General features: G+C 41.4%; 1 protein-coding gene across 1 annotated transcript in view; it reads right to left on the reverse strand.

The window, feature by feature from the left end:
- Window positions 1-26302, reverse strand: part of dnah9 (dynein, axonemal, heavy chain 9) — a 64565-nt gene that overhangs the window by 28559 nt on the left and 9704 nt on the right. Inside the window, 31 exon segments of the mRNA XM_049759658.2 lie at window positions 1885-2118; window positions 2187-2348; window positions 3598-3740; window positions 4398-4521; window positions 4756-4918; window positions 5521-5717; window positions 6438-6599; window positions 9326-9565; window positions 9668-9770; window positions 10050-10215; window positions 10320-10527; window positions 10590-10763; window positions 11238-11412; window positions 11592-11739; window positions 11924-12032; window positions 12116-12243; window positions 12321-12531; window positions 14243-14530; window positions 14642-14780; window positions 14933-15090; window positions 17330-17434; window positions 18425-18581; window positions 21028-21188; window positions 21597-21836; window positions 22955-23080; window positions 23317-23469; window positions 24382-24508; window positions 24619-24749; window positions 24992-25269; window positions 25337-25469; window positions 25834-25989. Of these exon segments, the coding sequence (XP_049615615.1) occupies window positions 1885-2118; window positions 2187-2348; window positions 3598-3740; window positions 4398-4521; window positions 4756-4918; window positions 5521-5717; window positions 6438-6599; window positions 9326-9565; window positions 9668-9770; window positions 10050-10215; window positions 10320-10527; window positions 10590-10763; window positions 11238-11412; window positions 11592-11739; window positions 11924-12032; window positions 12116-12243; window positions 12321-12531; window positions 14243-14530; window positions 14642-14780; window positions 14933-15090; window positions 17330-17434; window positions 18425-18581; window positions 21028-21188; window positions 21597-21836; window positions 22955-23080; window positions 23317-23469; window positions 24382-24508; window positions 24619-24749; window positions 24992-25269; window positions 25337-25469; window positions 25834-25989 (5199 nt within the window).

Genomic DNA, 26302 nt, shown 5'->3' on the forward strand with positions numbered 1-26302 from the left:
AATCAGTGTCACCACAGGTACCTTAAAATGGTAAGTTGCTTTACTGATGATTTCTTTTTCAAAGTTACTTTACTGGTTACTTGATTTTAAAAGTAATTCAGTGCGATTGCGAATTACTTTAATGGTTACATTCAGCAAATGGCGACAAGGCGATTTTGACACCTTACCTAATTAGAGGTGCATCTTTAATAGTAACATTTCAGAATAAAATACGTTTTTATTAAAAACAATAACTACCTTATTTTCACCTAAAAAAAATAATCTCAGGATTTCACTTAAAATTTCATTAAAAATTAAATAAATAATCCAGTTTTTCTAGACTTCACATAAATACGTCTGGAATAAAATTTAAAATAAAAGTCTTCTCTCCTTTGATGCTGTTCTTGCACCACACTTATGCTTTTTTTTTATGGATAGTGTACTTGTGTGGTGAATTTGTATAGATAGGTTCTCTTCATTGGTTTATTGAGTGTGTATTGAGCCCGCGTCTTGTGTTTCTGTCACATCGCAACCAGTCAATGAAGATGGATGCCCCATACTGAGGAGCCAGTTCCGTGTGTACGAAGCCTGGAAAAGTCAGCTAGAATCGGCCACAACGAGGACACACATATGGATGATATGAAACTTAAAAAAGGTTTATAGTCGCAAACTACTTTTAAGTCTTATTGAATCGTTTCTTGTTTGCATGTGAATAGCCAATGAATGCAACAACAACAACACAAAACAAAAAGAGCCATATAAACATAGCAAAAGACAAAAGTAATGTTCTCTGTGGAATGAATGAATCACAGCTAACACAGCATGTCCTGAAGTGTTCTTTTTAACCCTACTGGCCCTTGTTTATCATGACCACAGCAGCCCCTGGTGAGCTGCACAACCTCCTGCACTGAATGTTAAATAACACTGCTTATGGTAGTATGGATGCATCAACAAGCACAGTGTGCATTAATGGCGCCTTGCTATTGCAAAGAGTCTGCTCTCTAATTACAAGGCTTCTCCATTAACAAACCATCAAATATGTGTGTGTGTGTGTGTGCAAGTGCAAACTGTACAAGGCATATACTGTAAATAAAGAACTCTCTAGTGTTACACACAGTACTGGCTGGATTATCTCTCCTGCAAAAATGCTGAGTTGATAAACATTTGATCAAAAATTAAAGATGCATTTTTTTATAGGTATAATTAATATGCATGTGTGAACCATAGCAGAGGCTAACAGCTTTCTGCTGAGGAAACAATTTTGGAGGCTGTAACTTTTTTATTTTTAGACAAAGACTGGTTTCTGGTAGCCTTTCCCATAAAATATAATGCATGCATGGAAATCTTTCTAATGAGTGAAACCTGCCTCTTTGCTCTTTAGCACAATGCGGTATTCACAGTTGTGCACATAATGTTGTCGATAAGATGCAGTCATCATTTCTTCCTCTGAAGATATTTAATGATGTTAAATTACCCCAGCTCCCTTTAACTGGCCTGGAACAGCAAGGCATTTTTTTTTCCCTGTGTATAAACATTATACTAAAGATTGTCACACAGCTGTTTATGACATAAAAAAAAAAAGCCTAAATGTTGATCCTTCATATGCATCTTTTGATGTCAAAATGTTTTTGGTCTGCAGCAAAAGCGAATCGGCCTCAAAGCAAAGTGTGTATTGATTTTCATATTTTTATGATGTCGAAAAATTGATCAGGAGCTGTAGAAGTTGACAATATCAAGCTCTGTTATCTGAGGTGCTCTTAAACGTCCGTGTTTTAGTGATCATAGGGATGAAGTCCAAACTCACTTTATCGGCAACATAACGACAATCATAAACGGTGATGCTGAAATCTGTTTTTTTTTTTTACCAAAATACGAGTCAATCAATGTGGTAAAGTGTAAAACTACCTGAGCAGAGGTGCTGTTGAGTCTCTGCAGGCCATTCTCCAGCCGCTCCATTTTGCTGCTGAGGTCTTTACTCCTCTGGCCCAGCAGACTTCGATACAGTTCGATCTGTTCTAGGAAAGATTTCGGTGTGGTGTAGTTGTAGCGACGCTCATTGGCCAGGTACTCCTTTGAGGTGTGATTAACACTCATGTGGACATATGCCATGAATTTACTGACGGAATCCTTCACTTGAGGCTGCAGATATTAGGACAAAGCACAAGTGAAATGGAAGCAATTCATATCAGAATATGAACAGCTCTTACATCAATATTGTCCACTTCCTGTAGGAACCTGAGGCTGACAGACTCCAACGCCTCCCGTGGCCATTGGTGGAACCAGTCGATAGCTGTGCAGTTGACCACGGCGGGGAACTTCCTGTTACGAATCCTCAATTTACTGCCAACCGGGGAGAAACACAGTGCCACCTACCAATCACACACACACACACGCACGCACTGGGGATGATCCTCCAATGATAAGCACTCTCTACAATCAACATGAAAAATGGGAAACAGAATAAATTATTCGTAGCGACATCATTAAGCAAACACACCCTCTGGCAGGCATGTGAATTAAAAGATTGCGGTGAGCTCTGGGCTATGTTGGAATGATTGGAGACTAACAGCTGGCTTGTTGTGAGACCCAACCAGATGCTCCGCACAGAAACAAACACACAGAAGGCAAACTCAAAGCACCATTTCAACATCATCAAGTCGGATAACTGCAAACAAATCCCGCATTATTGGAGGCGTTTGACACACTAAGGCCTGCCACTCAATTGAGCAGCCGAGGTTAGGCAGGTTTTGCGCACGCCTCCCTCCAATGTTGATTTTTCGTCAAGGTCGCAAGCAAAGACGCTTACCAGAGATTTACCAACGAGACCAAATAAAAATGCACTTCAATGCGTCTAAGCTACAGATAAATGTGTTGTTTTGAAAATATAATTACGTTCTTACAATGACGCAACTACCACCATACATATTTCTTTGCAAAGTGTCTTCTTTCAAACCTTAAATTAGACTCTTCCGCTCATGTATTCAGACAGATCATTTCACATGGTTACAGATCTGGTCTTTACAGTCTGACAAGTGGGATTGCCTTCCTCATTTATTCCCTCACTGGGAGCGAGACAGGAGAGGTGGAGATGACTGGTGATGACCGGTGATGGGCCTGCTCCACGCTAATACCGACAGGATGAGCAACCCCCACTCGAATTCCAGTCCCCAAGGGGAAACAAAACGGTTTAACGTTTGTGAAATCATCTGCGGCTAAACTGCATCTTTTTTGCAGTCCCGCCAATGATTTATGACATAGACCCACCGCCTATGAAAGCATTCTGAAAGATCATTAAGGGGAAATTGTCTGGGGAGAGCTTCATCTTAAAGCCAGACGTTTACCTATCTATGAAAATGTTTTTTTTATTCTGCAACCGTAAATTGGGTGCGAGGTGACAGGCAGCGTACTGAAGCTATATTGGGAGGAGATGGAGATCAAAAAGAGGTGCAAGTTCTGAGAGACAAATTAACAGCAGACGTCCCCACCCCCGCCCCCCCTCCGCCTTCCCCGAGGACAACCACTAAGAACAACTTTCTCTGGATCATTAGTTGTGAAATGCACAGTAACAGAACACACAGTTCTTTGTACAGTACGTGTCCCACTATCTGATTAGTTCACCTTGAGCTGCCTGCGAACCCGGTCGATGAAGAACTTCCAGCAGTTTTCTCTCGTATCCATCAATCCGGAGCTGCGTACCTCCGGCCTCACACTGCCAATGATGTTCTCCACCTCATCGTCTGGGAACAAGTCCGGGATCTCTCCTTGAATGATAAAAGGATGCAAATGAGTGCAACTATTGTTTCCAAGTTATTCTCGATAGTGGCCGTAATCGGAAGGCAATCGAAAAGATGCTTTACTTCTATACAAGTAGAAGGGTAAAATCGGCAAGGGCATGAGCTGTTGTTTTGTTCACCAGTGGCTTCTTCTCTCTGGGCTAGTTAGCTCTCAGGACTACACAAACATTTTCAAACCTTTAGAGGATTGACACATCCTCCATGTTTTTTTTGTTAACAGCTTAACCTTGAGAGAGGTCTGTCTTTTTCTCAGAGCAGCTGCTTGTTGTTTGCTTCATTCTTTTCTTATGCTAAAACATTTGGACTCCAGGAAGTCGAAACGATTCATTGAAATGTGTAGATAGGTTGTCTGAGAATTGTCACTTCCAGGAACACTATGGTAACACAAAATGCCGTGCCTTTTCAAGCAAAGCCTTGTCATCTTGGAAAAGAAGAAATTCTGTATGTCCACAGCTTTTGCTTGTCTACTTCCAACTAACAGAAAAAAACATTGTTTCATTCTCTGCTGCCTCTACCTAGTCAGTAACATGGCAGCACAATTATATTGGCCGTGTCATAGCTAAGCTAAAGTCTTTCCCTCCCTGTAAAACGTGACAGATAGTAATTAGTGAAGCCTGCCGTTACCCGACGCCAACAGATCGTTGACCAGAACGAGGAACCTCTCATCTGCCACTTGGGCATCAGTCATTAAGAAAACGGTGCCAATATTCTTCACGCCAGCTTTGATGTAGAGCGATGCCAGGTCACTCTGGGTGAGAAAAACACAGATTGGGTGAGTGACACTCTAATGAGATTCTGCTCTATGGTTCTTTGGGTTTTTTTTTGTTTTGCAGCGGGGATGCCATAAATTCCAAACATCTAACTGGAAGGACGATGTAAATAATTCCAACGCCAATTCCTTGGATCTTACACATAACCAGATGACTCAAATGCATGCGAGACATTCCGATTTCAATGGTGACTTCGGTTTGTTTCTGCTTACTTTGAGGTCTGTGATAGCGTAACCCTTCCTCAAGGTGATTTGGAAAACCTCCAGATTGGAGATAAATGCAGCCAGTCGGGTCAGACTCTGCTTGCCACTTCCGCCTACTCCGACTAGCAGTGCGTTACCCCGTGGAGACTCCAGGATTCGATTTATACGGCAGCTGCATGTGGAGGGAGGGAGGGAGGTGCAGACTGTCAGATGAGTGTAGGGGTGGAAGTGGAAGATAAAATGTAAGGAGGAGGAACACAGATCTGACTCATCAAGGAAAAGAGAACAATGAATTGCAACATTTTGTTCATTTCATTTGACTTTCATACCTAGCGCTCCCACCGTCTGTATTTAACAAACCTTACAGAAACATCGTTCATCAAACTATCCATGCGTGATCAGCATATGGCAGATTTATTACTTGCGCAAAACTTTATGAAATGATGGAAGAAGCAAGTAAATGCCGCTCAAGGATTTCTTTCCTGCGTATTTGTTCAGATTCTGATGAGCCACTTAACTTCAGTGGCACTCGAGTGACATTCTAGTTCATGTTGTCTTTTTTGTCAGCCGTTGCAAATAACTTGTGACAGCCCCATACCTCGGCTTTTGACACTCTATAAAACAAAATGGACCTATCCATCTTAAAATACCAGCAAAACCAGTCCATCTCTTTGACAGACAATTGAGAAAGTGACAGAAACACTTTATCTCTGTTCTTTTTTTTTTTCCGGAGCCTCCTTGTATTATCCCCGAGGTCTGTGATGTTCCACTCACATGTGAGCCATGGCATCCTCAAACAGCACCAAGTTGAGCGTGGCGTTGACCTCATTGTAGCTGTCCAGTACTTCCAGCAGGTTTTTACTGAGGCTGCTCCAGGATTCCACGGGCATGTACTTGGCTTCCCCAAGGCCGTGGGCAAAGTGGCAGTACAGGTTGATCTTCCGGGTCTTTTCCAGACTCTCCTGCATGTCCTTAGGGAGGGCCGCGCGCGCGCACACACAAACGACCCTTGTCAGCATAACATTAGTGTTAAGCTTAAACAGTTTGGACAGGGGCACAGCTGAATATCACTGCGGCGCAGAGGGTGACCTAGTTCATTTTCATTTCACCAACTATTTGGACCCTGAATATTTCACTGGAGAGATTAGGTTTTGTTTTCCCTGCCAGCCAACTTCCTCTGGTGCAATCATTCCAATTCACATCTATATTGCAGACCGCATTTACATAATACTAAATTGACATTCTTGAATTTGCTGGTAAAAAAATAAAATAATTTGCAACTATTGTTTCCAGCGGGTTGAAAGTGCTTCATTGTCTCTTTATGTGGCTGCTTGTTCACATATACTGTCAAGTTCCTTATTGTGGTATGACTAGTGTGCATGTGATGGACCCAAGGAGTGTAGTGAGGCGAGCAGAGGACAGAAAACCATTAAAATGTTTTCCAATTTGTTGGGCTTGACAGCACAGGCCCTGACAGCCAGAACCCTATACCACACTTATTAATATTCTCGACAATGCCCTCTCGCTCGACACCCCCTCGTCCATTCCTTGAGTATTATTTTCACTCCTCCCATCTCTGTTCTTCGGTGTTGCTCAGCCGATGTCAAGGTCCAAGCCGCAGAGCAGGTAGCCTAATGACCTCCCCTCCCTTGTCTTTCCTTCAAGGAGTTTGTAAAAAAAAAAAAACTTACCTCAAAAAACTTTTTCACCATGTCTGCCTGTAGCTTATCAAAGACCTGGAAGTCCTGCTCCTCAACGAGCTTGTCTTTGTAGACACGATTGGACTCGTGCAGGTAGATTTTCAGCAGGTCCACAGGGGTTTTCAGACACTCAGAAGTACTGAAGAGAATGCCCTGGGCAGGAAGGTAGAAAAGGGGAGCTTAGCCTTACGTTCCAATTTAAATCACAAAAAAAGGTGGGAAATCCACTGAAAGTCAGGCGTGCCGGAAAAGCCGCATAAATAACGCTTTAGTTCGGCTTAATCTGACTGTTTTAGCAGGACTGCGTCTGAAGATAACAAGCAGGTATTGGAAAAAAAAGTCAAGCATCCATATGGAGAGCAGAGATTTGTGACAACTACCCACAAAGAGCTAATTGCTAACGATTGTCTAGTTCAGGAATGCCCAATCTATTTTGTTTTGAAGGCAGATGGATGGATGGATGGTGTGTTTATGTGTGGTAATGTGTAGACTGAAAATTCACACTTAGCTGAAATGATTGCCACTACTTGAGCTCTAGATGTTTTCCTCCAGTATTATATGAATCATCCAATACTTTGACTTTTTTTTTCTGCTTCATTTCACTGCCTAATGGTGTGAATAACTAGAGCCCACACTTTCCAAGTGTCCCTGAGCAAAACACATAATTCTATGCTGGAAATGATGTAGTCAGGTGAAGAAAAAAAAAAGATACCAAGTACTTTGTTTTTTGCATTTGAATAAACATAAAGGCTAAAAGAACAACAGATTCATGATATGCTTGTTTTCGGCAGTAGCAACCAACTGTGGGTGTGATCATGTTGACGTTCCAAAATATTGCAAGCAAATACAGTAAACCATTTTCTTAATAACAGGAGAATGAATTGTCCTGTGGTAAGCGAGACATGACAGCAAGTGTCAAAGCGCGAAGAAAAACAGAGAACTTCTTTTTTTTGTCCCTCTGTTCTGAAAGCTCTCAGCCTCTACCTTCCTTGATTCCTAAATCCTGGTTTGAATTCAGGCGAGGCGTGTACATGTCTGTTTCTTTTTTTGCTTTCCTTCTCGCCTGACAGCAGATCTGAGACCACTCCCACAACGCAGTTGCCTCTCCACACATTATCTCTCATACTTTTTTCGCACCGCATCTGTTTGAGGAGCTGAAGTGGAGGAGATAAGGCTTGGGATATGACCAATAGCTGTGACAGAGAGCAAACAAACCTCTTTGTTCCCAGTCAAACTGTTTATCTCGCCTTGTGGAATTAATTAAGCAGAGAGTCATCGTGACACGGACTTGAGTCGACTCGAATCACTGATTTGATGACTTGATAAAAACTAAGTCTCTGCATTTGACACCTGATGACTTGAAAGACTTGATTGTTGTTCATTTTGTGTGTTTGGTTAAGACTTCTTTTTTTTATGGGGCACTAATCATCATCATCATCATATGAAAGTAAATAAGCAAGAGAGGATAACGCTGCATCACCAGCAATAAACAATATTCAGTAGATGCTTATACTTGAGGAAAAAGTCCCTTAATGATTTCAGCCGAGGCAAACATCTGAAATGGCAAAAGTGGTCACTTGAAGACACCAGGGCAGCCTTTTGTACTCATTGAGTACTACACTTTCTGGAGTGGGCAATTAGTGCTGAGCGAGGAGGGTTCCAACCTCTTCTTATCTGCCCAGAGGCATTTGAGCTAGAGGATGAAGACGTACTGGGTTTTTGGAAAGTCACTAAGAACTGAATTTTTTTGGTTTCGATATATGCATACGTGTCTCATGTCTTCTACTGTATGTTGAAAAATGTCTAATCATAAATCAACAGTGACTGAAAAGAATAGAATAGGACTGTCCAAAGATCCTGTATGACAGAAAAACTCGGAACAAGTCGGTGTTAGTGGTTGTTGGCTTGCATGGCGCAGGCCCGCTACGCCATTCAACGATATACCATTTAACTTTTCGTGGGGTCATTAGGGCTTGAGCTTTGGGATGCTAATTATGTCAAGTCTCAAAGTTTGCCATAGTCAACTTTAAAACTTATGAACTCATTATCAGAGTTAACTTTACTATTTAATTTGCAAGTTTAATAAGCTGGAATATTTTCTTGATGGTATATTTTGGGTACTTTTGATATTCCTACTGTTTATTTTTATTTCATTTTATCTTTATTAAATTCCAGCTTGGTGACACAATTGACTTTTCCTCAGCACTTTTGGTAAATGAGTATACCGACATATATACATACTATATATTAATGTCGAATACATGAATATATTATAATATTGCATCACCATATTTTAATTGGAAGATTAAAGCGATAATTATGGAATAGTGCACCTATATATTCTATTCTCATAATAAGACTCCTGAGCTATCTTGGTAAATTCCAGGTGGATTTATGAAAATTGAAGTTCTTATAACCAAGGGGCTTGAGGCATTAATTATACAATGGAGTGTGTTAAATCAAGGAGCCTGGCCTCCGTGAAAGCGTGGAATATTTTGACTTAAATATTGCCCTGAAAGCGCCTCCCTTGTTGAGCTTCCTTGCCCTGATATTATATTTTTTAAATACATTAAGTCATCAGTAATACCCGTGCGAGTGCAAATCCATTATATATTTCAGACTTATTTCTGGCTTTTAGGGGCAAAGCCATTAAATCAATAATCATTTAAATGAAAAATTAGTAACACTAGCTTGGCTTTTTCCATGTGGGAAGTGGTGCCATAAAAATAGAGAGTGGAATAACTTTACTGCGGTGAGTGATTTCTTAAGGCGACCTCTGACATTCTATGATGAATAGATTAACCTGAGGTTGTTCTTTTAAAGTCATTCTCTTCCGGATAATTCCCTATCCTATACAGTATTTGCTTTCTGGGTGTCACCTGGTAGATATTGGAGAGGTCTCGTAGGTTGAAAATGTAGTGGAACTTGACTGCCGTGGGGAGAAAAGTGGAGGCAACGCTCAGATGCAGAGCCAGCGATAACTGGACCAGGGTGGGGCAGCTCTTCCGGACGGCGGCTGGGAAAGCGTCATTCTGCAGGTGCTGCGACAAAATTGAAGTGTATATGGTCGCGAGGGCGTCAGCTCCGGGGAAAGATAGGGCGATGACTGAAAAGTGGCGCTGCAGAGAGAAAGAGGATCAAATGTCCTAAGCTGACCCAAGAAAAAAAAGCAACGCAGCATTTCAAATGTAACCACCGCTCATAACTGTGTGTACGAATACCTGCAGCCTTGGATTGATGGTAAAGCTTCCAGCCGTGGGGTTCATACAGGACACATACTGAACACGTTGTATTTCCTTCAAAAGGAGTTTATTACGGTCATACCTTGAAGAACACAAAATAATCATCAGCTGCAGATCTACATATTTTCATAAATGGCCATATGTAGAGAGGAGGGGAAAAATATGCTTTCACTGCAGCGGCTGTTCCTCGGAATCATCAGCTGCTGACATTCTATTATCTCAATGAACCCTTTCTGTGTTAGTATAAGGGAAAACTGGCACCTTAGAAATTAAACTGGGTAACAAACCAATAGCTTTTGTAAGACTTGCTGAAAAGTCCCGAGGAGAAATCAAAAAACGATTGAACAAAAAAATTGGATACCAGTGGTTGTAGTCCAGATGTTGACGTATTAGCGTGTGAGGTTGAACCGTGCCATATGCATCCACCTCAGGCATATTCAAGTCATCGATAAAGTAGATCAGCCTTCTGCTGCCGGGAGGTCCGTAGTTGCGTCCTGCCTTTTTCTCAAGGGGCTTTTCCAGCACAGCTATGAGGCAGATGGTAAAAAGAGCACAATCATTTTATTGTTATTAGGACTTCACTATTCTGACATGAATAAATGTCGGCCTACTCGAATATCCACATGCATACCTTGCAGCATTGCAGATGTGGTGTAATAATTGAAAGGAACATTTGCAACGGCATATTTGTCAGGATCCAGTGACGTCAGTTTGTCGGCGACCAGGACAGACTTGCCGGTGCCGGCGTTCCCGACAAGCATGATAGGCCGGCGGTGCTCCAGCAGACGATCGATGAAGAAACGGACTCGAATGCTCTCTGCTGTGTGAACTAAGCAAGCCTGAGGAGAGCAAACACATCCACTGTGCCTCTCTTTCTCCAACATGAACAAATGTCATGTACCTGAAGTGGAGTGTCAGCATCCATCTCAAACACGGGCACCATTTTGGACCAGGGTTCAAACTTCTTGCTCTCGGAGTCAATGTAGTAATCAAACACTGTGCCTTGGGATGGAAACTTGATGCTTTTGAACTCTGCCACCCACCACTTGCTGAACTCCACTCTGTAGTCAACCAGCTTCATTCCCACAAAGACAGGAGGTTTCAGTCAATATCCTAAAATGACTTCCTTTCCCTGTCGTAGATACGCATCCACGCGTTTCATTCAATCGTATGTGAATACAAATAAAGGCAATAAAAAAAAAAGACGCACCACCATAGCGGTTAAATTGGGAAAAATGAAAAGATGGCAGTAAGCTTCAGATAGCCTCATCACTTTGTGACTGACAGTTCCTTGCCTTCCATTTTTCTTTCTCAACTATTTGGTGCTGTGTGTGCCTGTATTGCCTTCCAACTCTGCAGTCAATAAAACCACTTAGTATTTAAATGCATCTGTGATGAGGAAATAAAGTAGAGTAGGAGCGAGCAGTTTCTATGTATGGATTCAAAATACATTTCAAGTGTTTTTTAACAAAGAGAAAGTTGTATAAAAACCACAAGGGCTTTTCACCGCAAAAGCTTTTAGCATATTATAAATATGCACAGACAATACCTGGTCTTGAAACAAAGCTCCCCCAAATGCCCAGACAGCAGCAAAAACAAAATAAAGCTCATAAAGTTCCTTTGCGGAGTCAGCTGGGGCATTTTCGGGTGTTAGTAGGCACTCGAGCAAATAGCAAAGCATCTGGATCATACTCTGGTCGGGGATAGGGATGATCTTTTTAAACCTGGGGAAAAACAAATAGGCAAGAGAAACATAATGCCACTACTTTGTCAAACAATCAACTACAATGAATGCAGCAAGTTGGCACATACTCAGAAGCTCAATCCTTTCTTATTGGCTGAAAACTAAACATGCCAAGGTACTTGGTGCTGACGATAATAAGCTGTTCGAGAAATCTCTCACCTTATTCTTAAGACATCCAGGCAGGAGGGGAGATACTTGTCAAACAAAATGGTCAGGTTCGCCTTCTCTGATTGCACCTCCCTCCCATCAATCCAGCTTGACACCAAAGGGTTCCATCCGAGGTCTGCTGGGTTTATGTACAGGATTCCTGAGGGGAGTGGGACAGATTGGGTTTTAATTGCTCTCTGCCTCCAAGTTGGATTTATGTAGAAGGAAAGAAAATGCACTTTTGTTTCCATTGGCCATTAAATGTGCATGGATGGTAACTTATCCTAGCATTTTCACATGACGCAACATTCCTACAATTCCAACTCGTCACGACGATCCTTTACCTGCTCTGGATACAGTCGCTGGGGTAGCAGTCTGAAGGTGGCTAATCTCAAAGAGCAGTCTCATGGTTGAGTTCAGAGGGATCCGTTCATTACTGGCCAAGGTCAGAACCTAAAGCGAGACGGGAACTACATTTAATAAACATGCATTGGGCTAAAATGGGTGTCCATATTCCAATGATTTCAACGTCACACCTTGTTATCATCCATGACTGTGTTGAGCGACTCAATCCACATTGGATCAATATCTCCATCCAAAACGATCCATTTCGGCCCATTGTGACTGATATTGGAGAGTTCACGCATTATACAAGAAAACAGACCTGTGAGATACAACATACGCGCAAATAAGGTGATTGAAATATTTGACAAATATTTCTATGACAGAATCCCTGGTCACCGTCTTTCCACTCCCTGGTTGATGGGTTGATGATGCCAAAAAGTTCATCGTTGGTCACAGCTTTTGGGTTGAGATCCACCCAGACGGGTCGACGTTTTGTATTCTGGTAGGTTTTTTGGAGTGACCTCAGCACCTGACTCTTTCCAGTACCGGCATTCCCAATCACAAATACTGAGTGTCGCACCGTCAAAAGCTCTTCTAGCTGCACCACCTTGCAAAATAGGCAGAAATAAAAAAAATAAAAAAAAGGAATGTTTTGATTATAATCAAAACTGGACATGTATTTTTTTTTACCACATAGGATGACTGTCTAAGCTGATGAAGAACTAGCTTTGAAATCAGGCTAGTAAAAACTTTCAAATATTTTAAAAAGATGATTGGAAATAGAAATTGCTAGCAATATCTGTATATTAACTGAAGACAATTTGCAATTTTAGTATTGAGACATGAAGACGATCCACAATTTGTCTTTGCGGGCCACATAAAATGATGCGACAGGCCGTATCTGGCCCCCAGGCCTTGACTTTGACACCGTGGACTAGAAAGAATGACACCAGTGACTTTCCATGTCTGCCTAAGTGAAAAGGACAGAGGCTTGCTCTGTTCTGTAGCATAATCTTGCTTTGATGCATCTGTCACTGATATAAGCGCTTTAATAATTGATTGGACTATTCCACTTTCTTTTTCTCCATTCCACTTGTAGTTATTCAATACTGAATACCTTTGGTCCAACAATCTTGAGGAATGATAACGATGTCAGCTCAAATTTGAAGTCTGAAATGCACTCTCGGGGTGATTTTGTGACTATTGTTACTCTCGGCAAAATCCATTTGCTTGAGAATGTCCAAAAGTCTGGAGTTCGCAATTATATCGAATAACATTTCTTGAATCCTTTTGATGATTGTTGAGTTCAGATGTGACATGACAGCGAGTGCAAGAGCAAGAATAAAAAGGTCTTTCTTCTCATTTTCTACTCAAATATACAGATGGCGAGCTCAATCAATGCCATCGACGTTGCTCCTCGGGGCTCCTCATCCATTTCCATTCAGGAAGAGCCCGGGTGGCGTTGCACTCTCAAAGGCCCTGGTTGATTACTACTTTGATGCGAGCGGGACTAATGCTAGCACGGGCTAATGCTAAAGGCATGCAGTCTCTTTCACCTTGCCTCTTTCCCCTGTGTTGCGTGAAATCAAAAGGTTGGCTGCACAAACAAAGACAGTAAAAGTTCAAGCTCTGGGGGTGGATGCTTGTTATTGATCGCATTGCCATTCTCTCGCTTTAGTTCTCTCTCCCTAACTCTCTTGTTTTTGTTTTCTTCTTCCTGTGGCTATCTCACACAATGCCAGGGTTAAGTTGTACGGCGCAGCCCCGGCCAGCCAGCCGGCCGGCCGGCCTCCATTGATGTTGTGTTATTATGTGTTTTCCGTGTCTATTTGACCTGAGGCAAATTGCACTTATTTTCCGTGGCCCTGTGTTCATCCATCTCTGACATAAGGTGCTTTCTTTGAGGCGTGCGTTATGAGTAGGTAATATAAGGAAAGGAATCGGATCGGCAGTTCAGGCACCTGAAGCCTCATCACAGCCGAGCAGTGGCGTTTGCAATATTTGCGCAATTCATCCAAGACCTCAGACATGTTGGACACTAATGGCTCTTTCCCATCGGAGGATTAGGACGAGGCGTAAACACGTTTTGGTGAGAAGTAAGATAAATCTGAATGAAAGTGCCACAACTGTAATATCTTTCTAAATTGTTAAAGATGAAATCCCATTAAGGGACTTTGTTGCCGCTCCTCAGACATCTTGTGATTGCATTTTCCTATTTCCTCGCTTTCGCAAGCAGCTCGCGCTTGTGCGTTTTGAATTAATTGTAAACAAAATCAAATCCACTGCAGCAGGCAATCAAAGAATTGGCTTTACTGTACCTTCAGTACAAAATTCTCCTCAGGCTGTAACTTCATGTCAAGAATAGATTTCTTGACCTGCTTCTCAAAGTCCAAGTCTCTTTTCCTGGGTACATCCAGAGCAGGGAACAGGTCACCTATCAACCCCATGAACACTGGCATGTCATCCGTCACAATTTTGGGAATGTTGAAATCTCTCAAGGCTCTCATCAATACTTGGTCCTCAGCCCGACTGGGATCGCCTCTCTTTAGAGAACCGGCAACCACCAGTACGGACTTGATGGCACGGAGGCCCCAATCGTAATGGTCCTTCAAAAAAAAGATTGTTCATTAGTGGTTATACTGTTTCTTAAATCAACACTGAAGGATAATTAGAAAAAAATATGTAAGCATGCCACTTTTATTATGAATCTTTACTACCTGTTTGGAAAGAAGTTCTTTGCACAATGTGTAGAGTGTGATAAACTTCCTAGCGAGAACCCGTGCAGTGATGAATCCCTCAGCCACCAACATGATTTCACAGATCAGCTCAAAGTCTGGCACCACCATGGCACATGGTCTGTGAAAAAGAAGGTGAAAAGAACACTGCAATATAAAATCACTTGATAACAGGATTCGATTGACTTCTGCATCGTCTGAGCAAATCCAAGAGACAAGTTGATCACGTGCATTTCTGGATCACTTTCTTTAACTCATTCACAGTTGACTAACCTGAAAAGAGCTTTTAGGTTCTCAGGAAGCTCTGTCCTCCCAGCATAACCAGGATTCATCGTGATGAAGATGCCCACACTTGGGCAAAGGTTTATGTCTTCGCCCATGAAATTAAACATCTGTTTCTTATCTCGAATGGCATCTTGAATACTTTTGACCTACAAAGAAGTAAATACAGCATACTAATCACGTTGGCTTGTCAATATATTGAGAAATCGAACAAAAACATTTGCATTCTTCCGGCGGTTTTCAAAACGGTTTCGAGGTTTTCTTGAGATTTGAATAATATATTTAAAAAGGCTTGTATGAGTTTCACACTACTGTGGTAGAAAAGTGTAACACAGTTGACAGCTGGAGGAGCATCTCTTCATGGATGAGTGCTACTCGGCAACAGATCACTCGCTCGTATTAACGCAGAAAAGGATGGGGAAAAGGGAAAAATGTTGCCGCGCCGCAAAATGGAGCATCAAAAGGGCTTATTTTGAAAGGGTGGGATTGTTTCGCTCTCAAAGTATACTTGGTAAAAAAGTACCGCATTCATGTTTATTGGACACTCATTTAAATCATTGATTAGGAAATTCAAAATTCTAATAATCAGACTGATGTTTCAGTGGACAGTTCTTTTCTTTCACTACATGTTATTTCAACAAAACAAAAAAATTAGATTCGCTTGGAAGGTTCATAAGCTTTAAAAAATGTTCCATAAAAAAAACTGAACGATATTTCAAAAATGCAATCTGAGAATTGGGAGCATCCTAAGAAAAAAAAATCATGGACACTAAATTACTCAAAAGGCAAATCAAGATAGATGATAAAGGCAAACAAATATATATCATGTTGAGAGTACACACCTGTACTGACTGAGAGTAAATTCAAATCTAGCCAATTTATCTTCACCATGTCACATCTGTGTTTGCATCTGCTTCCATAATACGGGACTCAGCCCAGCACCTGCAGAGCCAACTGGTAATGGAGGCTATCACCCTTTCATAGTAGCTGTTCCTCCTTTAAGAGGGCAGATTATTTGCGGCTCGCCTCGCCACGGTGCCAGTTTGCTCGGCGTAGCCCATTCCATAGATGCTGGCCAAGCAGTGAAACAGCCTGCTGCTGACTGTCACAGTCCAGGTTTGATGCTTCTCTCTCAAGGTCTCTACTTCTCCACATATAAGGCACCGTGATTTATTATTCATTAAACCTTGCAACACCTAGTCATTTCAGTGGCTCTTTAAAATTCTCCACGCTCACTTGCCGGGTCTTGAAGAGAAGACGGCTTGACTTTCATTGCAGCTATAACAGAAAAGGCAAGGGCATAGCACTGACTGTTTTATAGACCAGTGACTAATGAGCCAGAGACTAAGGAGCACTATCACCATTATCAACAAGATCATAATCAGCATCTTTATCAGTGCTAGATGACAGTGTTCCTTCCACTTGCAGGAAAATCATGTCAAAATGGGCAAAGGCAGGATATGAATGCACGTGAGAGCGACCACAACCACAAAGAAAGGCTTCTTTTGATGCCAGATAGCGGAATGCGCAATGACAGAAGAGCCAGCATCAGCTGAAACGCAGAAAGGCCCTGACTTCTAACGGGAGAGCTAGGTCAGACGCATTTATACTTTGGTTTCCACCAGCTTCTATCAAGTGGAAGATGATGAAGACTGGAGCCGACTGGATCATTGTGACAGAGAGCATGAAAGACTAGCTGCTAATGATCATGTGTTATGAGGAAAGGTATGATGACATTGTACCACCAAATTGTTCCTTTTAAAATTTCATTTTTTCATAAGCCGTAGCTCTGTCAAAACATTTTGTCATTGCAGAGGCCTTTTCTCATCTCTGACATCGTTTTGTTGCCAAAACTAGAAATTAGCAGACTGCAATCGCACAGTTGATTTGGTAGCGCACTCAAGTTTGCCGCAATTGCTTGGATGATTAATGAATGCTTACATACTTACACATACTGTAATCAACACAATTCCAAACAATCAATTAATCAATATCACTGTCATCCATTAAATCAATGCAACAAAGATTGAATCCATGCTGTAATTACAATATGTTGCTATTATTTTAAAAAAATGGGAAAAAAGCCACAATACCAAAAATAACAACCCCTCACAAACGCTTGGAGAACATGCAAACGGAACACAGGAAGGCCTGAAGTTAAAATTGATGGCCTGAGGAAGCCAGCAGAAGCACATCATCAGCAAAAAGCAGAGGCCCAATATTGAGACCACTAAAGTGGACCATGACAAGATGATGGCTGTGGCTATAAATTGCGTCCATAAATGCTACCAACAAACTCAGTGACGTAAAGGCAGCCTTGGCAGAGTTCAACCATAACTGGAAAAAAACAAATCAGATTTACAAGAAGAGGACATTTTCTTTTCTTACCTGTACAGCCACCACAGACAGCACCTCCACTGAGATTCTGTTGAATTCATCAAAACAGCCCCATGTGCCTGTCTGAGCCAGACCTTTGTAGATGTTTCCACAAGACTGATGAAAACAACAACAACAAAAAGAATCAAGGTGATGAATAGAGATGGACAGGCCAGGGGTGTCAAACTCATTTTTCTCGCAATTTTAGTATTGACACATGAAGCCAATGCATCATTTGTCTTGGCGGGCCACAAAAAAATGATGTGGCGGGCCGTATCTGGCACCCGGGCCTTGACTTTGACACCCGTGGGTTAGACAGTTCAGTATGTTACAAATACATATTTTTTTCTCTTGAAACACACAGAAATGAACTGAGCAGATAAACCTGGAGCTACTCTAAGACAACAAGATACTGACAGCAAAATAAGTGGTCAGAATGCTTCCCACCCACATTGAACTTTTTCTAGCATCAACTTCTGAGTTGTGAATTGTTCTCCAGGGACTAGTTGGAGCAAGATGAAGGAGGCAGCTGACTTCTCTCCAATTACAGGCCAAAAGGAATCCTTTCCTGACGCAAAACAGAGCTGACTGGAGGATTGATTCAACTTGTGAGCTTATGAGAATGTGTATGCCGGTGCATAACTGAATATGAGCAACAGCGTTGGGGCTCTGATGTCAGTTTGTAGAGCCTGTGTTCCTCCCAGAGTATATTAGCACTTCTCTTTGACAACTTGCTGGGATGTGTATAGCCAGGGGTGCTGTATGCCGGGATACTGTAATGATGCACCTGTCGAGGAAAGCAGGAGGTAGCGGGATTGCAAGATTATGTTTATGCCTCCTTTGACCACTCTATATGCAGAAGGTGTACATGAGTGAATAATAAATCAGGTTGAAGCCAGGGGTGCACGGAGGGCATTTTGACAAGGCTCGGTGAAGAAATAACTGTCAGGTAGGAGCAAATCAGCTCTTCTTCCAAAGGTGGGATGAAAAGAGGAAAGATGAAAAAAGAAAGGCGGCAAGACGCTTGACACGTTGAATGACAAATGCGCAGCATACTGCTGACAGAGACAAAGATGGAAAGATCAGCACATCCAAGTGGGGACTCACCTTGTAGTCCATCTGCTCAGAGCAGTTAAACACATAGACCATGATGCCGAGGGCTCGGCCCAAGTCTTTGGTCGTCTCCGTCTTGCCCGTTCCTGCGGGTCCTGCCGGAGCTCCACTCATGGTCAGGTGCAGGGACTGAGTCAGGGTGATGTAACACCTAAACGTCAAGTCCATACACAAAAGAGGACACTTCACATCAACATAATAAATATATAATCATTATAAATACAACTCTAATTTGCAGTAAAGTTCTCAACACTTTTGATACAAACTCCAATAGCATTTGAAAGCCAAGCTCTCTTGTTTACCATTAGTGGCTGATTTCACAAATGTTCTTCTGGATGACTGGACAACACACCACTGAGGCGCTAAAATCTTAGTCAAAGTCATTTTTAAAAGATATTATGTAACGATACGTTGCAGGCAGCCCAATTCAACTGTCCCGTTATAATCCTTGTGATAAAATGCTTAACTAAGACTTTGATGTTGAAAGGTAAAGTTCCAATTCTACTCCCGCCGTGTTAGTACAAATAAACTCCTGACATTTGTATTCTTCTGAGCAAAAAGAATTTCCCTGTGTTTGCTGAGCAGTCATTGTGCATAACCTCATTATATGATAATAGAATCAGCTTCCGTGCGTTGATTAGCATAGAGCCTGATTAGCAATAGCAGTGATTTCTTCTCCAAGAGAAACCTGTCGGGACTAACAAACAGTCAAGCAATTTAATATCAATAAAAGCAAGCAGCGGCATGGATGTGAAATGATGGAGACAATCAACACGTTATCGATCAGGGTGATACATATCGTGGCTTGACTTCAATACCAGCGGAGCGCTGATTTTAATGAGTTGCCGCTTAATAAATGATGTATGGACCAGGACAAATAATGGAAAGCATCAACACAGACAGAAAATGGGAGAAGACAAATGATTCCATCTGTAGACAGTGTATCAAGCAAATATGAGTGCCAACAAGCTTTGTGGCAGTCCCTTGAAATATGTGCAAAACTCTCCCAAGCTGGACTTTGCCTGCTTTTTTTAAGTAGATTTCTAAAGAAACTGCAATACATCTCGGTGAATTATCATTCGACACCTGCATTTCTCTGCATCTGCTTTGTGTGTGCTTCAGTCAAATATTCCTGACAATGCAGCAGCGTTCAAACTCCTGCAGTAAATATTGATGCACACACGCTGCCAAGATCACTCATGCTGTTATAGATTGAACAGAGCCATTCCTTTTGTCCATAGGTGTCAAAGTGACGGCCTGAGGGTCAGATCCGGACCGCCGCATCATTCTACGTGGCCCGTGAAAGCAACTTCAATGATAATTTTTTTTTTTTTTACAGCAATTTTGAACAAACTGCTATCCTGGATGTGATTTCAAAATGAGTAGTCATATTTTTGTGGCAATACGATTGAGGAAGCCATATCTAGAAAGTGGCTTGTGACAAAAATAAGTTTGACACCCCTGTCATGGGTCACTGACAGCTTGCTGGCTCCATGTTGCCCCCAAGGACCACATTAGTAGCCTGATGCGGGCCTGTTCCAAAAAGAGGTCATTGTTTGTAGCTCGTGAAACGGAACATTGTTATTGCATAGATAAGAATGACAATCTATACGCAGAAAAATAAGTTTCAAGAGTGCTGACCCATGATTTAGGTGATGCTGTTTAATAATGGGATGCTTTTGCTTGCCGGTGTGAAAACTATTAAATGCAAACAACGCCATATTCACCTGACATTTTCCATCAGGATTTAAGAGGGAACGAGAATACGGAGACAGACAAAGACAAACAAAACAAGGTGAAGCTATCACAAGTCACTCTGAAGAAGACTTGGAGAGAAGACGTTTATAAGATTGGAGAAAAAAAATAAAATACAAATTGAAAGAGGCTATCCTCACCAGAAAACATGCTTATAGCTGTTTCTGAAGTTATGGATCAAAGCTTAAGACAAAATGTCCCTTAATCCATAGTCCATTATCAAAATGAACACTGTGGCTTTCTGCAAGGGCATGCAGCACATTCTTGCTGGCTCCTACACTGGCTGCTGTGGCCATCAAAGCCTATTGTTTCGGCTTTATTCTGGCTTCAAATGGAATACCGCTCGCTCGCTCGCTCGCTCGGTCAATCTGGCAGATCTGGAGATGCATAATCACACGGCGCAGTTTGCCAAATGGCTCCGCCAGGCAGGTTTTTATCTCTATGTTGTAAAAAACACTTTATCAGGAAGCCTGTGGAAACATGTGCTTGGGAACAAACAAAACAATGGTCAACTTCCCCCAGGTGAGTCAATCCAAAAGATTTTGCTTGCCATGGATGTCTACTGTCATCCAAATGGAGATTACCGGATTGTTTTTGTTATCGCGTATCATATAAAACAAATTGTGAATTAGTGAAAACATACAACCGCAAATATTGTGCAGTATATTGAAGCCACTGTAATTGCCGTACCAGAGGTTCCGGACTCCTTTAATCAGCCATATTGTTTCAATAATAATTGCCAAGACAAGCTTCACAATAACAAACATTGTTTGTAGACACCAGATGTACTTGGGAGGATGAAATACTAGATTGGAGCTAAGAAAACATGACACAAAAGGTACCTGTCTGTTAGAGGCGTGATGACGAGTCGCGGCGTGTTGCCAAGATACTCGTAAGAGTAGCGGAACTGGGCATCGCAGATATTTGCAAAACAATGGCGCTCCTTCTCATCCCAACGGTGTCTCAGCTGGGAAAGCCACACAAATGCTTGAGAATTCTCCACCTGAAAATACAAGAGGAGAAAATAAGATTTTATTAGTCCACACTTTCATTAGGTCTCTGTTTCCATTCTTATCTCCAAAATTCTAATCTTGGCCTGGAGCCAATACCCTGCTTGTTTATGACAGCGTTGTCTTGTTAAAAGACGCAAATCAAGGGCATTTCCTTTTCAGAAGACACTTTGTGACCTTGTCAACTATTGTGATTTATTTAAATAGATCTGGGATCCCTGCTAAGCTATAAATATCATGATGCTTGTGATTCACTTTGCACTATGGCTTCAATTCAGTGATTTGGGACTTCTGTCCTCAGCAGCCCTGATACCAAAAAAAGACAAAATGTTGCTCCATTTCTCCTGAGGCCAATTTTCAACTTTGGGATTCTCATTTTCCCTTTAGCTCTTGCGCTTTACCTTGTGTGCAATCATCTTGGCAACCACATCTCTGGCGTGGACGTCGATAGTGCAGATGGTCGTGACCTTCTGCCGATCTCCGGGCGAAAGCTGGCCAATCAGCATGGAAATGAGGGTGTTAAGCTGAGACACCTGTTTCTTATAATAGTCCTTTAGAGCGCTGTCGTTGCCTTCTTCCAGACGCCCGAACGCCATTCCCACATCGGATGTCCACCAGATCTGAGTGCAAGTAAGTGCCACCTGAAAGCAGACATGAAAATATTAGCATTTAAAATTAGATTAACTTGCCGCATTTATATGCCGTCCATATGAAAAGATAGCGACAGGAATCAGACATCACTTGTATGTCCATATGCCTCTTGCATATAAATGATGCTTTTAGAGCTTCTCTGCACTTCCAGACAAAGTTAATAGCACCCAATCATGAGTGTTTTTTGAATGAACAATGACAAGACTCAATAAATACTAACACATGGTTGCTAGCCTAGTACAGATATTTAATTCCGGTTAGCGCTAATTTAAAAAAAAATACTTATATACAAGCGTAGAGGAATGGAAAATGTTATTTGAGTAACATTCTTTCCATGCAAAAATAAATCAGCTGATGTAAATTTGTATTCATAAGTCATAGTCTCCTGAATTAAAAACGGGCCAAAGAAAAGGGCAGGAGTGTTCTGGTTAGTAAGGATGCAAATTAATCACATCATCAAATATTCGCTAACTCATTCCGTGTGTGTGTTATTTTTTATTTTATTTTTTTGGTTGGGGTCACATAATTAACCCATGATGTCATTTCTATTTTGGAGGTCAGCATTAAAACGGTAGACGTGATTCATAGATTAGTCTGGAGATTTCATATTACATGTCAGGCTGAATAATAATTTTCTTGATTTTACATCAGTATAAAGATGCACAATACATAGGCGCCTTTTTGGCAATCAAATAAAAAAAATAAAAAATAGATCAAATCAAATCCAAAATAAAGTTGGTCCAATTCATTTTCACGAGTCTTTTATAAGACTAAGGTTTATAATAAATGTACAAGTCATTAGCTGAAAGGTACGACCTTGGTTCTTACTGCTTTCCCTACTTAGGACTTAAAAAGCAATGCCTGACATACATTTTGCTGCTAATCTATCTGATTAATGTTTGAGGTATGAGTCATTTTTTGATAAAACAAGGTCATTAGATAGAACATATAGATAACACTCTACTAATCTATCTGATCTAGAGAACAGCTTGCCAGATAATGAATACCTTTCTGGCATCGTCAGGCAAAACCTATTTTGGTAAGAACAGAATGATTTCACAAAACTCTTGTTAGATGACACGTGTATGTAATTTTGTGCGAGTTTCACCTGAGCTGGATAATCAAACAACCACTGCTCTCTGGGCTTCTCCTCATAGGTGCTCACTGACTCGGTCAGCTCGTGACGAACAGTGGAGCGCATGCTCTGCAGAAGATGGTTTAACCACACTTCCACCTTATACGACAAAAACACACATTGAAATGACGACATTCTTTGGGTTAGGGTTATTGTTTGGAGACCTTGTTGTGCATAGAAGTGTGAGTATTTATATAGCTGCGGTTTGACGGCTTCTTGCATTTATTGTTACACAAGTTGCAGATACAGCCATTCTGTAATAATTGCCTCATCAAATTTTAACTCAGCCTAGAAGACATTTACAAGACATGAAGACATGAGAAGTGGATTTTTACCTGTCCAGAGCAGTCACAGGACTGATTAAAAGGGACATACTCCTCTTCTTTGCTATACATGCCCAGGCCGGTCTTAGAAGGATTTCCCTTTTCATCTACTTCAAATTCCATTTTCGCCATGTTGTCAAATAGCTTAGACAGATGCCTCTGGACCTGAAAAATGCAGACAATGAAAAACTCAAGGTACACAGACAGAGTCATTGCTATTTTACGCCATTGTTTTTTTAATAGAAAGCCATGTCAGGCTGTGTGCATCCTCTTAAATAGATTCAATGAAAATATTTAGAGACTTGATGAGAATGCCTCCTCCAAAAACCATGAGCAACATTGCCTCAGCGTGGAAGCTTGCAGTACTACGAGAAGCTGACTCAGAATGCTGATGAACCAATTGAAAATTCTTATAGAAAATAAAATGTCATCATATCAGGTACCAGGACAGATATCCGACTTTTGGGTCTTTTCTGATTTCACTCGTAGGGAAATATTTTTTTGAGGGTTGTGAATGAAGGTTATGTTTTACTCTCCAGTGGACATGCATAGTGTCTAAACTGCAGTGGCTAAAATAATGATGATAGTCGCATCTGGGTACAGGCACTGTAACCTGGCAACGGCTGCGTGAACAGTATCACAAGCTGAGCCTCTGGAGCAGATGGTGCAATGTACACAGTGATAATGACACAAAAGAATTCCATTGGTGGAGATTCACAAAGCTCAATGTCCAGAGTCTTCCAAGTGGTTCCTTCACGGGATTGCACCACCAAAAATCATAGCCCCGCCTCCTTTTTTTCATATGGAGTCAAATCTTTGCTGGACTGCACCATCTTGAAGTCAAGAAATAAAGGTCGGTGAAGTTTGTGTGTAGCTATGTGGCCAGGCTTGTCCATTTTATTTGCCGAAAAAACTTCACATTCCCTAGAAAGTGGAGTCATGAAAATAACTTTTGCATAAGTCACCTATTTTTTTTTTTGCATGATTTTTAGTCTGCCATAAAGCTAAAGGTGGAAAAAAGGTGACCTCCCCACCACCCCCAAGTTGGAACAGACCAACAAATAATAAAGCAGCCACCTGGTGTGGGTTGGTTCCATTCGAAAGAATGTCTAAGAGATCAGCTGAAGAGATGAAGTAAAAGCGAGGGAATGCCAGTCGCTTGATGTCCAGATAATCCGCCAGAGCCTTTTCGCAAAGGGACAGCCTGTAAAAGGAAAAGACAATCCATTTATGCATTCATGTGCCAACTGCATCATAAGAGATTTAAAAAAAAAAAAAAAAAGACACAAGCATTCACGTTGTCTTAAGCATCACCTGCACTGGATGTTCTCCAATTTGTCAAACAGAGCAGGTTTATTGGTGGCCTCTACAACGTTGGGCGTTTGATGCAGCCAGTTAGCCAACTCTTTGAAATGGGCATCAATCGCTTCGAAACGCTTAGAGTCCTGCAAAACAAATTCCACCAGGGAGCACAGCCAGGGGATTTAGTTTTCCACATGAGAGAGGGAGAATTAAAGGTATAATAATAAACATCTGGGTAGAGGCTCGCATCATGGAAGCAATTAAAAAGTCAAGTAACCACAGTTCTACTAGCAGTATGCTGACTAATAAATTCTTGCTTCAAAAACACAACTTTATCTCAGAGTTCAAGCTGTTAAATAATCCACGCAATTGTCGAAAATCTAACCTCAGGCAGCTGTGACCGAATGTCCTCTGAGCCGATGAAGATGCTCTCCAGGTGAGTCCATGTCCGTTGCACCTCGAACCAGATGGAGATGACAGAGTCGGCCACAGAGAGTTTACTCTGCCAAGATGATACTTCATCCAAGAAGTGGGCAATGTACTTGGAAGAAATCAGGTTCTGCAGTTGGACCTGGTTGTCTTCCAACGTCTCGATAAGTTCCTCGTCTGCACGCAGTAAAGGGATTCCGGTACGATGGTGTGGCTCGTATTGGAACCGCATACCTGTAATGGATCATGTCAATAGAAGACATCTTTTGGAAAGCGCCAACAGTGGAAACTAACACTAGACCTGTCCATGTGGAGTTGAGCTCCGAAAGAACTTTCTCCATTCCCAGCTCTTTCACAGCCTTGTCTACAATCCCTCTCACTTCCTCTTCAAAAGCGTGCAGGTTCAGTTGCAGCAGATCAGCCAGAGTGGTTTCCTGTACACAATAGCAATTAACCTTTTGTACCCTTACACTGTGGGATTTTTTCTTTTTTTTGTAATGCTTCAAAGGCTGTACAATGTGAAAAAACATTTACAGGAAAAACACTGAGGTTGGCCCGTCATCATGTAAAATATTAAAAGCGCTCAGCAAATTGCGCTTCACCAGAAGTGGATAATTAAGGTTTAACCCTGGAATTGGATTCATTATTATTATTTAGTTTGGTATGTAGACAAATTAGCTCTCCAACTGCTGCTTTATGAAAGAATATTTACAACATACAATAAAAACAATAAATAAATTAAAAAAAATACATATAATAATTTTAAAAAAAATCAATAAGTCAAAACAGATTGCAAACCTGGTCCATGTTAAAACAAACTCCAGTAGCAGCCATTAATTGATGCCAGTGTCGAACCCGTACGGCTGGATTCTGCAACTCTGCTACTGCCCTCAGGGAAATGAGAAGGTTCTTTACCATGCTGTCCAAACCTGTGAAGGCCTCCCACGCTCTCATCTACAAGTGTCAAAAAAGGAAATAAAAAAAAAAGCCTTGTTTGATTTTGTTTATCCATGTGAGGTTGAATAAACCTGACTTTAAAGTCCCATAGCTTAATTCAGCTAATAGTAGCTCCTCGAGTAACTCGACATCAAACGTTGTCTATTGATTATCTGCGTGAAGGGCAAGAAAACAACTTGTTTTTCTGCTGCGGCATTGAAATTACTGACTACAAAGAAATGAGGGAGCATTTGTAGCTTCAATTGAAGTCTTTCCATATTTACAATACTTTTCACACCTTTAGGTTACAGTACACCACCCGATTCGTCTC

Source organism: Syngnathus scovelli, chromosome 21 (genome assembly GCF_024217435.2).
Source record: "Syngnathus scovelli strain Florida chromosome 21, RoL_Ssco_1.2, whole genome shotgun sequence".
Classification (NCBI taxonomy): domain Eukaryota; kingdom Metazoa; phylum Chordata; class Actinopteri; order Syngnathiformes; family Syngnathidae; genus Syngnathus; species Syngnathus scovelli.